The following is a 14,264-nucleotide window of genomic DNA, read 5'->3' as shown; positions in this document are numbered from 1 at the left end:
CCACTTGGCCGGCCCCAAAATCTGACATCTTATCAGAATTACTGGATGCATGTTCATTTACTGAATATTGGTTTAGTATAAGGAGTTTCCAAACCTAGTTATACATTAAAATCATCTGAGGAGCTTAAAAAAAACACAGAAATTCACCCAGCAGCCATCCCCTCATCTCAATTCTAGTGTTAATGGTCTGTGGTAAGCTGTTGGTATTTTTCAAAGGTTCCACAAGACACTCTGCAACCAGAGTTGAGAACCACTGGTTTGTGGAATATTTTAAATGGTATATATATGTGAAATATATTTTAAGGCAATCACTAATGAAACTATAGCACTATAGGGCTATCCTTAACAACATTCTATCCGAATAATAAAGTATGAAGAAGTCAAACTCCATTACTAAAATACCATGACAAAGTTCAAATTTAAAAATTTATCCAAAATTAGCATTTGTGAAATCTGACACTTTGAACATGAGATCCTATGATCAGTGGAAAAACTGATTAGAAAAACAAACTACTTTGAATCTATCAAGACAAGAGATACCAAAGATTCATGTCAGAGAAACTTTTTATACCATCATTAGGAACAGAGTTAGCAGCCCAGGGCGGCAGGAGGGAAGGTAGAAGGAGCACTGCTGCCGCCATCTTTGTTCCCTGGAGAGCACTGTCATAAATGAAAGCAGCAAGGATTCCCCTCAGTCATTCTCAAGATCAAGTAAAACCCTGCAAGTTATATTAACAAAATCATGAACATGTTGGTCAAGAGAAATCAGGGCATGCAGAAGCTGAGTGGAAATTTCTACAAGTGCTGCAATCCAATGTCATCAGCAAAGCACACTGCAGGTTATTATCTATCAAGTTTCTGAGCAGCATGTACGAGTACACAGCCTCCCAGCCCTTAAAGCAGGAAAGAGAATTTTCAGTTTAGCTCCACTGTGAGCTGATGCTGTAATGAAACCTCCCACTTAGAACATTCCATTATTCCCTACTGTGAGATAGGAAAGCAAAAGTCCAAGACAGCTAAAGGACTGCATGGGTTTAAAAACTAAGGCGATCAGATCTGAGTACATCCCACCACCTTCTTAAAGCTGACTCAAGGTGGAAATACTCACTTTTAGAAATAAAATATAAATGTCACATAATCCAGATTAAATTAGAACAGATTTTTTTTAAAAAAACAGGTAAATCAAGTCCTGCTTAATTAAGAGAGTTAACATCATCATAAAAACTCAGTAACTCTCCTCTCCTTATTTCCCGACTAAATAATTTTCTACTTGTTATTTTGCTTCTTACCTCCATTTGGTTTTTCCCCCCATTTGTTGAATTCTGAAGGTTCTTCCCCCAACTCATTTTCAGTTTCTTCCTGATTCTTGATTTCTTGATTTTTCTGATTCTATCTATGGCTCTACTTATGTCCATTTTACTGAAAGTCAGTCTCTAGTCATGTGTCTGAAACAGACTATGAAAAATAAACTACAAGAAACAATGCACTCCTTTCTCATGGGCTTTCTTCTCTGTAAAGTCCCAACCCCCCACTTGGGACTATCTTGGATTCTCTCCTGTACCATAAGCTGTATGAAAAATCTTCCACACACATAAAGCAACCCCCTAAAAAAACAAAGAAAGAAAAGAAAACCTGGTCTATCCTTTACTGCTGAAAAATAAAGGGAAGTTGACAATGGGTTGCAAGTAGCCTGCATATATGAATGAAGGCAGTTGCTGACTGACCAATCAGTTGCCCCAATGCCTATTTAATTAAAAGTTGTGTTTGCAACTCTGGGATTACTATTTCTAAGGAAGATTTGTTTTCAAAGTAACTACATAACCCATAACGTAACTGAAATAATGTACATTTGCAAAGAAAAAAATGGAAAATACTGCTGTGATACAGAAAAAAAATCTAACTGATTTCCTACTAGTAATGAAAATAAAAAGGAACTCTATTTAGAATAGAGCAAATGAGATACTGTAAGGCTGTTTTTTAATGCAGACATGGGGTTTCCAGATACTTGCAACAGAGGTTGATGGCACTGGTTCTAAATAATGTCTAATTTCTCTCTAAAAGTTTATTGTTTTCCTGGATATATGAAGATCACTAGCATTTTAATAATCAGTAATTAGTCACTTTTAGCAGCACAAAGATTATGAAGAAATATTTTCAGAGCTAATTAGGTAGGCAGTAAGTGTAAGGCAGAGATAAGAAGGAAGGTAGCTAAGAAACAACCACCTTAGAAAGAGGGAGCAAATCTTATGCAGGAGCAAGTCGCTGCTGGGGGAAAACGTGGGGAAAACGTTGTCTTCCATGCGGCGCCCACTAGATGGCGCTACCGACCAGGACAGCTTGGCTACTGTGGAGGCGGTGGGCACAAGCAGGGGTAAAGAAGGATGTGACAAGTCTGCAGGCCTATCTTGGCTACTGTAAATAATGCTGCAATGAACACAGAAGTGCATATGTCTTTTCGACTTGGTGTTTTCGTTTTCTCTGGATAAATACCCAGAAGTGGAATGGCTGGGTTGTATAATGTATTCATTTTTAATTTTTGAGGAGCCTCCACATTGTTTTCCATAGTGGATGCACCAGTTTGCAGTCTCACCAACAGTGTGCGAGAGTTCCCTTTTCTCCACATCCTCGCCAACACTTGTTGACTTTTTGACACTAGCCATTCTGACAGTAGTGAGGTGGTACCCCACTGTGGCTTTGATTTGCATTTCCCTGATGATTGGTGATACTGAGCATCTTTACACATGTGTGCTGGCCATCTGTGTGTCTTCTTTGAAGAACTATCTTTTCTGTCCTCTGCCCATATTTCAACTGGATTACTTTTCATTACTGAGTTGTATGCATTTCTCATATATTTTGGATATCAACCCCTTATCAGATATATCATTTGCAGATCTCTCTCCCACTCAGTGGGTTGACTTTTTGTTTTGTTGAAGGTTTCCTTTGCTGTACAGAAGCTTTTTAGTTTGATGAATCCCATGTTTATTTTTTTCTTTTGTCTCCCTTGCTTGAGGAGATGTGTCCAAAAAAATATCGCTTAGACTGATGTCAGACAGTCTACTTCCTATGTTTTTTTCTAGGAGTTTTGTGATTTCAGGCCTTACATTTAAGTCTTTAACCCATTTTGAGTTTATTTTTTGTATATGGTGTAAGAGAGTGGTCCAGTTTTATTTACAAAAGGCAAGATATGGAAGCAACCTAAGTATCCATCAATAGATGAATGGATAAGATGCGGCACACACACACACACACACACACACACACACACACACACACACAGAGGAATATTATACAGCAATAAAAAGAATGAAATCTTGCCATTTGCAACAACATGAATGGGCCTAGAGGATAGTAGGCTGAGTGAAATAAGTCAGGCAGAGAAAGACAAATACCATATGGTTTCACTTACACGTGGAATCTAAAAACAAAACAAAAACAAAGACCAAAGGGAAGGTTACCAGAAGGGAGGGGGTGGGAGATGGGTGAAAAGGGGAAGGGGAATATATCAATAATATTGTGATGAGTGTGCACGGTGACAGACGTTACTAAAATTAGTGAGGTGATCACACTGTAGGGTATAAAAATGTCAAATCACTATATTGTACACCTGAAACTAATACAACCAATATAAGACTGTTTACCAACTATATTTATATACTTAGATTAAAACAAAAATTAATAACCATTCATCAGAGAAAAAAAAGTCTGCATACAACTAACTGAATCTGATGAGTGGCTCTTAGTCTTGGGGATTGCACTGCCCACGATTCAGTAGCAAAAGGGTTATGCATGAATTGGAATACTAAAACCTACTTAGACTCTACTTCTCAGTCTGTCTTTTCCTTTTTGTTCTGAAATTTTGTCTTACAATAAAGTGAACTAAAATCATCTTTCAAGATTCAAACAAAAGAAGTTGAAATGAGAAGGGTAATGGGAAGGTAAGATGTTCTTGTTTTTCCATGTAACTAAGAGATTCTGCCTTATATCAAACCTCTGTAAGTTCATAAATGTTCAGAAACGCCAAAAATTTCTCACACATAAAAAACTAAGTCTTAAAATGACAGATACGTATCCTCCAAAAAATATAAAGCACTGTAATACAAACTGAATAATCTGAAACGTAACTTTAAACAGCAATGTCCCTTGCACAGAGTAATAAAGGCTAAGCAGCTACACATAACATAGGTTCTTATTTTCCTATACCTCAGCTTAATCAAGAAATAAGAAATAGTTAAGAATGTAATGGGGTCTAAATCCACACTATCATTATGAGATCAGACTATAACCAAATTCTGATAATGTACAAGAAGTGAGTGATAGGCTCTGAGTAAGCAAAAGAAACAAATTATTTAGAAAAATATTTCTAAAATTTTCAGATTGGCAGTGGGACAATTGTTCTAAAAGGAAAAATAATAGGTGTGACAGCTGTGACTGTAACACATTAAAGAAATTTTTAAAAAGTAAAATCACATCTAATATAATTAATTCAGCTGACCAATTCATCTGTTTTAATCTCTGCTGAGGACAAATTTCCCAATCATATAAATACATTTTCATTTGAATAGCTAGAGTCTCTGACACTGTCATCAGTTCTGCATACTCCAAGTGATTAGGGCTCTAGACTAAGTACATCACTGTGATGAAGTTTGAACATCACATGTTCAAAGTTTGCCTACAGACCCCACCCCCAGAATAAATTGAAGTCTAGACTTAAAACCCTGAAGTACTTTAAAATAAACAAAATTTGTCTTTAAAAACAAAATCAATCCTTAATTTATTAAATAAATATTCATGTTAATTTTTACTCACCTGGTATTGAGCCATTAATGCCAATGGATTATTATTCTGACTGTTATCAAATGTTAAAACATCAAATACTCCCACACAATTTACTCGCAACCTTTAAAGACCAGAGAATTTAAAGAAAATAATTAAAATGAGATTTTAAAATTGTATACGAGTGGAAATTTAACGTTTCCTGTAATATGTGAAAGCATCTCAGAATATTATTTACTCTGACCTACTCTCCTACTCCCATATAACCTCTACCAACTACTACTTTGGAGATGAGAAAATTAAGGCTCACAGATATCAAGCGACAGACCTAGCTATAAAATCCAGGACTGTAACTCACTCACACCTTAGACTACGAGGCCAGCGGTCTTTTCACCACACCAAGCTGCTTCTTGAGTAGTTAGTTATGCATGAAAAGACAATTAGTTAGCTTCCTAACACCTGCTGAAGATGTACTAAGCATCATTCAAAGCATTTTATATATACTCATTCATTCAATCCTCTCAATAATGTTTTGAGATAGGTACCTCGTACATGTGGAAAATGGATATAGTAATAGTACCTGTCTCATAGGTTACTGAACACACAGAAATTAAGTTAACTTGCTCAGGGTCACAGAGAAGGTAACTAACAGAGCCAGGATATGAACCCAGGTCACCTGGTATATCTTGATGCTACATGGCCCAAGACAATTCTCAAAATTAAAGCAACTCAAATGAAACTCTGCTGAAGTCAAGGTCTGTGTACACAATGGTCTATCAGTGGTTTTCAAAGCATGGGACCCACCCAACCAGAACAACAACATCACCTAGGAACTTGTTAGAAATGCGAGCTCTCAGGCCCCACTCCAGGTCTCCTAAATGAGAACTCAATCTGTGCTTAACAAGCCCTCCCGGTAACTCTGATTCACGCTAAAATTTGAGAACCACAGGTGTACATAGAAAAAGTTGTATTGATATTACTTCTATATCTCCCAACCCTAACCATACATACCTCCCAAACCCTTATAAGATTCTTGGTTAATAACCAGACATTTTATGAAGAATTCAACTTTTTTTTTTTTTTTTTAACTTACAAATGAACTCAAAGTCACAGCAGTTCTTCTGGATGGAATATATGAAAAGGTAGAATTAAGACAAATCATCATGCTCTGTTTAAAAGCTGTCATAGTTTAGATGTTCAGTAAAGAAAGCCAAAACTCAAAATGCTAGTACCTTGTTTTGCCAGTTATCAAAATCTTTGTTGGGTCCATAACGCGACAGGCCAAACCTGCTGTATGAATGGTACGCAATGCAGAGCTCAGTTGGACAATATATGCCCAAATAAGAGATTCGGGCAACAACCCGGCATGCTGTCTGGGCAACGGTCCATCGTGTTGACCTATAAAGAAAAAAAAAAAAATCTGCATTTAAGTAATTAAAAGAGTAAAACATGCAAACCAAAATTAACAGAGAAAATTCATTTGCATTCATGGCATAATTTGTCAATGTATCCATATGTATATATGTAAAATTTAAGTTTAATCTGTTAGTAAGAATTTAAGAGACAAGCCCCGCATTTCCTATTTAGGAGATTATACCTTTACATTGTCAGCAGCAGCAGTGCTCTCACTGAACTGCTCTTCTCTGTGACCACTGTAATCACTGAACAATAAACAAAAATTTAAAGAATTTCTACTTAATGGTGAACTAAAATGTAAATTCTGATAAGAACAGGAACTAGAGAGATTATGTCACTTATAATGTCGGTAATCCTAACCTGTATAATTGTTGAGGCATGTGAGAACTGTACGTTCTGTGGATTGAAGGAAATAAGTCCCTAACCATGATTTATGTTGAATATTTTCTTATTCTCCCTATACTGCTTGGCTTCCTTTATTACAGCCATGTCAGTTAGATATAATATCCAATTCACAAAAACATAAATGAATGTCACTTATGTATAATGATGAAACACAAAAGTAATTTGGTCTACAATGAAAAGTAATCATTTTGATTCTATTAACTCTTATATAAGTGCTTCCTGATAATATTTTCTGGGTCATTGTTATCCCTTGAATCAGCAGAAAAGGAGCCATATAAATTTAATCTAGATTTTGTAATTACAGTAGTCCCCCTCATCTGCAGTCTCACTTTCCGTGGTTTCAGTTACCCGCAGTCAACCGCGGTTCAAAAATATTAAATTGCCTGAACCATCGACATCATCTGCTCCTGACATCCAGCCATTGACATTGTCATGGCTTGATGATCCAGGATCTCCCAAATCAGACATTCTCCTTCTGACATATCTTCAGGTCAATTAGTAGCCTAACGCTACATCACAATTGCCTATGTCATTCACCTCACTTCATCATGTAGGCAATTTATGACCTCACATCACCATAAGGAGGGTCAGTATAAGAAGATATGTTGAGAGAGAGAGAGACAGGGTAAGAAAGACAACATTCACATAATTTTTATTATAGTATACTGTTATAGAATTGTTCTATTTTATTATTATTGTTAATCTCTTACTGTGCCTAATTTATAATTTAAATTTTATCATAGGTGTGTATGTATAGGAAAAAATGTTGTGTGTGTGTATGTGTGTGTGTGTATCTGCGGTTTCAGGCATCCACTGGGGGTCTTGGAAAACAGTCCCCTTTCAGGGGGGACTACTGTATTTCAGAGAACATAAGCTTATAAATCCAAGTGTTCATATGGTCATAAGCACACCTTTTGTGAATCAGTTCTAAAAGCAACACAGTTAATTGGTTAATTGTGAGATAACAAACAGCAAATAGGCACCAATGACTTAGGATAAAATTTCCAGGAAAAACCAAATACAAAATTAAAAAACTGTTATCCCTCAAAACTGAAGATAATAAAATCTGGAAAACAGTAGCAGAGGACTCAAAAAGTATCTCTAGTGATAAGTGCCAAGACAATATCAAAGGTGACTATGAAGAGTTTAAATAAACTATTTAATAAATGCGGTAACGAGAAGGAATATTTACAGCACAGGACTGTGTGCCACATTCTAGCAAGTTCCCACATCTTCTCATTTTAAACCTCATATCCCTACTCCTATATGGTATGGCATTATTATTATTCCCATTTTCTAAATTACTACTTCTTTTTTTTTTTTTAAGGTTTTATTGGGGAATTGGGGAAGAGGAACAGACAAGTTGCTGTCCTTTTGTTCTTCAGTCTAGTTGTGGAGGACATCGCTTCACTGGCCCATGTTGGTATTATCACTGCGCTCTTCCCAGCTGAGGCAGTCACTCACCGGCCACTGGATGGCTGCTTATGGTGGCTCACGAAAGCTGGCAACTCACAAAAGCGCATGCCAGCTGCTGGCCAGCCCCACTGCAGCCTACGCCATTGCCGGCGACTCACGGGCAGCCCAGCTCCAGGTCGAGCTGTTGTTCACCATCTTAGCTGTGAAGGACGCAGTGTCACCGGCCCTCATGTGGGATCCGAACCAGGGCCCTGCTGCTCAGAACTGGCGTCCCAAGCCAGCTCTTAACCAACGCGCCACTCGGCCGGCCCACTATATTTCTTATAATATGCAATTTTTTGTGCTAAATTAAATAGTACAAGAGAACATTAGACTTCCATCTATGTCTCTACAAATTTATACAAACATTGGCCTTTTTTCTTCTTTTTTTAATACTTGCATTAGCAAAACAGAGATTGTCTTATAAGTTGCTATAAATTAAAGTATATATGGTATGGTTTAGGGAAGTTACTACCATGCTAACAATATTTTCAAATATTAGAAAAAGGACTGACTCATGTGAAAACGTAAAAATACATAAAATGATCAGTCAACACCACAAACAGAGTAATTAAGATACCATAAAAAAATAAAATAAAAAAGCTGGAAAGGAGTGCTATAAATCAGCAAGCAGTTCTCAACAGGGGTCATTTTGTCCTGCTAGGGGACGTCTGGCAATATCTGGAGATATTTTTGGTATCAAAACTGGAGGAGGGGGTTGCTATGAGTATCTAGTGGGCAGAGGCCAGGGATGCCGCTTAAGATCCTGCAATGCACAGGACGGCCCCACAAAAATGACTATCCAGCCCCAAATGTCAACAGGGCCGAGGTTGAGAAACCGAGCTATAAATTACAGCCAACAGTCATTTCACAGGTGGTATTACTAAAATAAACTTGAACAACTACAGCTATATTCATCTATAAGAAAAGTCATACCACATCCCCTTCAACAAAATTATGTATGTGTCTAAAGATGACACGGCAAAGCGAAAAAAATGACCACACTATGACCAGATTTTTAATGTGAAACAGCCATGTAACCACAGCTTTCTTCTTCCAACGGTCAGAAAGCAAAGTTCCAAGTAAACAGAAGTAATATTTTTTATCCTTAATTAGAATCCTTAAAGGAGTCACAATCAAAAAGACACTATCATGTGTATTCAAATCCTTCTCCCTCCTCAGTTTCTCTAGGTATGTATTCAAGAAAATCTTTAACATATTAAAAATCATAGCAAAGAATGCAGTGCTTCTTTCCTGCTCCCAAATAAGAAAATGATACATACCTTTTCCCTTCCCATATACACAAATTGACATCATAAAATTATTTCATTTTAGTCTGAAACGACTTACCCTCTAATGAACATTTGTTAGAATGTAATTAAAACATTTTGGTTCTTTGCAATATCTGAACCACATAACAATTCTTTAAGTAAATATTAGAAAGGGGCAAAAAAAAGAAAATATTCCCCATTGAAATAAAAGTTTCCTGAAAATTTATTTTGAAAATTAATTCCTTAAGTGTCATGGAACCTTACCTTTAAATAAAAGCATTAGTTTACTTAGGGAAATAATTTCATAAACGATATACATACACTCACATTGGACTCTGTGGGAGTCATTAAATTATATTCAAAAAATATAAAAATTAAAGGGAAATATTTATAATAAATGAAAAATGCAATATGACATAGAATAAAAGGAAAGAAAAATAATGCAAAAGGAAGGGAACAAACAAACAAACCAAAAACACCAAGACTGGGAAGAAATATACCAAGAGACCGATAACAGTTGTGTTTTGTGTGCTGAGGCCACAGAGGTTACTTTTCAATTTACTAAATTTTCTAAATTATCTCTATTCAGAAAGCATCATATTTAAAAAAAAATGTTATGATAATAAAATCTTTTATCATATTCTCAGTTACTTAAATTTCATGTATCTACGAGTCCTTCACAACCCATCTTCATCTCAGTCTATACACATAATACATTATTTCCTAACTTGTTGTAGATTGACCCCATTTCTTCAAGATATTTCTTTTGAAAATGCAATAGGGTCTTTTAGCTGAATGACTACAGGGATAAATTTACATGTACTTTAAAACACAAAACGACTCTTCCGCAGAGCAAAAACATTGATCAAAATACAGCTCGCCTGCATCTTTTTCTTACCCCACTTTCTCTTTGTGAAATAGGCATCAGCATTAGGATCATTAAAGTGTCTGCTCATCATAGTCTCTCCTCCAGCATGGAAATCATATGCAAACACAAGAGCTTAAAATAAAACACAAACACTCATTACTGCAATCTGGCTTCAAACAGCGAGGCCTACAGGCAGAAAGACAGTTACGAATTACTTACAAGGCTCTGCAAATGCTTTAGTGGTAAATACCTCACGCAAGGTTACAATATTTGAGTGCTGGATTTTTTTCCACATATCGACCAACACCATGCACTTTGTGTTAACAAGACGAAAACCTGAAAAAGAGAATTTTTTCTACTAAATTGTAAATGGCATCTCCCCCCCTTACTCCATCAGAGATGTGAAGAAAAAGCCATGCTTTTTTTATATATACAGAGGGTGCCAAAAAAATGTATACACATTTTAAGAAAAGAAAATTGTATTAAAATTGTAATACTCAATATATACCAATAACAAAAGGTGATACAATTCATGTTTCACTTCTGCAATTACAAGAGAAGCTCAAAGTGGTTACCATCAGCATCCAGACACTTCTGATTATGGTGAACTACTGCTTGAGCAACGCTGACCAAAGTGTCTGCTTGTATACATTTTTTTGGCACCCCCGGTATATGTATATCACTTATGAAATACTAATTTCCAAATGAAACCATAAATTTATTCATTATCCTTTAAACTCATGTATTACATAGATATATTCAAGAAAGTCTGAATAACCCTAGCCTCAATCATATGCTCCTAAAAGAGGAAAGTTTATCTCCCTTACCATGTATCCTCCGAAGGCAATATGGCAGATCATCTTTGCTATTTACAGCTTTGTAGCAAGATGTAATGTATCCAAAATTACTGGATTTCTGTATCCGGTTGGGTGGTGGCAGTGGTTCTAGAGGGAATAGGCTATGGTAGCTGTCAACTTCTGCAGGGACCGCTAGAGTAATTCACAGGAAGATGACTTTTAACTCGCAGGCATTCATAAATCTCTCAGAGTAACAAAGAAGAAATCAAATCTATAAACCACTGGTATCAACACACACTTGTACTCAAGAACAGTGTCAACATTTATAATAACTCTACAAAACTAACTGATTTCACTATCAATAAAAACAGGCATTATAAAACAATCAAAGAACAACTAGGTTTCATACACTCAAAAATATTTATCTTCTATAGCACAATACAGCAAACATTAGAAATAATTTATTATCACTTAGAGATATTAGACAGTTTTGATTCTGATGTTGAATAAAAATCAAGATAGATTTTGCTTCTTTAAACATTTTATTTTGTATAAAATATAATTATAATAGCATTAAGCTATGAATTCTTGTTTTGAAAGTATAAGAAATTCAAAACAAGTAACATAAAATTGGAGTGTGTGTATACGTGGTATGTCTGTGTGTATGTATGCATAAATATGGCAATCTGTATTAAAACTCTCCAGTCATTCAATGGAACAGCATAGTTTTAATCCCTAGCAAAATACGAAAGGAAAAAATACTAAAATAACTTTACCACCATGCCTGCCATGTTCCTCAAAGAGAGCAAAATTATGTTTAAAGAAATATAATGCATTGGGATTTGCTCATGATACTCTGCTAGGCATTAAAAACTTGAGTCCCAATTTGTTGTTTCTCATAAAGACTAGAAAACTGTACGTGAAAATGTATTTCGTGGTTGGTTTCACTACAGAGTACAGGCAATTTATTTTCCCTTCTTTATTGCTCCCTATTTTCTAGAACAAACATGTATCAGTTTTACAATCCAAAAAGACAAGTAGTTTTTCAATGCCTCAGATACAATCAACTACATTTTCCAAATGAACAGCTTCCATGCTGTGAAATGTCTTGAATGACTTACGAATGCTCACGATATTTCAAGTGAAAAGCAGATAAGTGAACATGCAGAATATGCATAGAAAACCATCTAGAAAGGAATACAGCAAAACTTTAACAACGGTAACCACTGAGCAGGAGGATTTTTCTCCTTTACACTATTCTGTATTTGCCAGATTTTAAAATAAACATGTTTAACACTGTTTTTAAAGCATAGTAATAAATAAATCTTTAAAAAACTCACAAGCAAAAGACAACTGATAATTTTTGATCTATGACTGTTGAGAAACCCAGGTGAAACCCAATTAAGAAAACTCTAATTCCAGAAGACAGGTTCAAAAGGACCCCTCTGCCTTTGCCAAATGCTCACCCACACTGTCTTTTAGTTTCTGAAACTATTCTATGAGATAGGATTCCCTATTTTGTAAGTAAGGAAAGTTAGGATTACACATCTAGAGGGTGTAGAGATGCAAACCCAGGACTCTCGTTCTGTAGTCTTGTGCTCTTACCCCTGAGATGGCATCCTGGCCATAGTGAAAAATATGGATTCAATGTAACTTTCAAACCAAGGTCAAGTGGCATGTTCTACTGAAATAAAGGTGGTGTAATGGAAGTATACACAAAAGTGAAGATAGCTGTAACTTGCTCATTTATTATTATTTATTTAAATGATGAGTGTAATTTCCACAAGTGATAAATTTTGTCTCCTAGCTATTTCATAAGTAATTAATTTCAAATTAGTAAAAATTTACTGAGTACGTATTATGTATTATTAGTGAGCCCATATTAATGAAATACGGGTTCTTATCAGGAGGCTTAGAGATTTATATAAAATATAGTACAAGGCAAAATAGCTATTAAAAAGGTACAATTCACCATGGAACTGGTTCTTAAACTTGAGCACCCTTCACAATCACCTAGAGGTTTGTGAAAGGAGCTCATTGGGCCCATGTCCAGAGTTTTTGATCATGGTACATCTAAAGTAGGGCCCAAGAATTTGCAATTCTAACAAGTTCCCAAGGTGATAATGAAAAGAGGCTATAGGGTCAAGGGCCAAATTTGGAGAAGCACTACACATGGAAACACAGGAGGGAGCCATTCCCAGGGTATCACAAAGGATCTTACAGAACACTTGGCATGTTTACTACAAAATGAAGGATGAGACTGCTTTCAATGAGCTACAACAAATGCAAAGAGAGTGCTTTTGGTAAACAGAACATCAGCAACAAACAAAGCTTAAACGCGTGTCCAAGAGTGGTGAGATCTCATGTGATGGGAGAATACAGGACACCACAGAGGAGGTGCCAAGTGGTGATACAGCTGAGAGAGGTGTGTTGGGATTAAATCACAGGGAAATGTAAATTTCAGTAGGGCCTGAAATTTATTAGTATGCCAAACAGTGGTACTCACAGCATCAGTGGGACAGAGATTGGCTGAGGGACACAATCCACTAAAAGTCTTATGCTCTTAACTCCTTCATCCCTGTGTCTACTTTTTCAAACAAGTCATGCTGAATTCCATACACTGCAGGGAAAAAGATTATGCTGCAGTGTAAAACTATGCACTATCTAAAGGATATCGCTCCAGTGTCTGATTCTGATCCTATGGAAGACAACGTACACCTCTGCAAGTTGTAGCTTACTGAGAGCACTGGAAAATAATCCCTGTCTACACACGTGTATATTCTATTCTGCCTGGTGGAGGTTCAACTGACTTTCCTCCTCCCATGTGCAAAAGCCAGTTTGCACACTCACTTCATTACCCTTGATTTACTGGGTTGTTGGAAAAGTCATGACACATGCTTGCAACAAAAAACAGGAAAAATACATCATGACTTTTCCGACAACCCAATATAATGTTGACTTCCTCATGACTTAAATAAAATCTTTAATACATGCTCATTTTTAGATCTGTACATCATTTTACTTTTTTTCACAAAGTCATTTTTTAATACATTTCCCAGTCTCCCTGAAATAATCATATGTGGTCTAATATTAATCTTAAAGACTGCATGTTTCCACTAATAGACAGGAATATTTATAGACAGGTTCTGCCCTTCTGTTTCCAGCCCAATTTAACAAGTGCGCAAAATTAAGTATGAATCAAGGGCAAGGGGTGCCTCAATCGCTGCTAGGCATCAAAAATCAAAGTAAAGATCATCAACTTGGAAAATTAGAGATGGA

At 36.2% G+C, this 14,264-nt stretch overlaps 1 protein-coding gene across 5 annotated transcripts in view; it reads right to left on the bottom strand.

Annotated features, from left to right (window-relative positions):
• The window catches only part of PAN3 (poly(A) specific ribonuclease subunit PAN3), a 143,917-nt gene that overhangs the window by 18,131 nt on the left and 111,522 nt on the right, over positions 1 to 14,264 (bottom strand). For all 5 annotated transcript variants that reach the window (XR_002126592.1, XM_019666052.1, XM_019666053.1 and 2 more), the window contains 5 exons: positions 11,016 to 11,177; positions 10,408 to 10,524; positions 10,219 to 10,320; positions 6,006 to 6,171; positions 4,807 to 4,897 (listed from right to left, as the gene is read on the bottom strand). Coding sequence is in view for 4 of the 5 variants with exons in the window: in XM_019666052.1 (XP_019521597.1) it covers positions 4,807 to 4,897; positions 6,006 to 6,171; positions 10,219 to 10,320; positions 10,408 to 10,524; positions 11,016 to 11,177 (638 nt within the window). In the remaining variant the exon portion in view is untranslated. The remainder of the gene's footprint in view (positions 1 to 4,806; positions 4,898 to 6,005; positions 6,172 to 10,218; positions 10,321 to 10,407; positions 10,525 to 11,015; positions 11,178 to 14,264) is intronic.

Source organism: Hipposideros armiger, unplaced genomic scaffold (assembly GCF_001890085.2).
Source record: "Hipposideros armiger isolate ML-2016 unplaced genomic scaffold, ASM189008v1 scaffold_459, whole genome shotgun sequence".
Taxonomy (NCBI): domain Eukaryota; kingdom Metazoa; phylum Chordata; class Mammalia; order Chiroptera; family Hipposideridae; genus Hipposideros; species Hipposideros armiger.
This window is presented reverse-complemented; position numbering and strand designations above follow the sequence as displayed.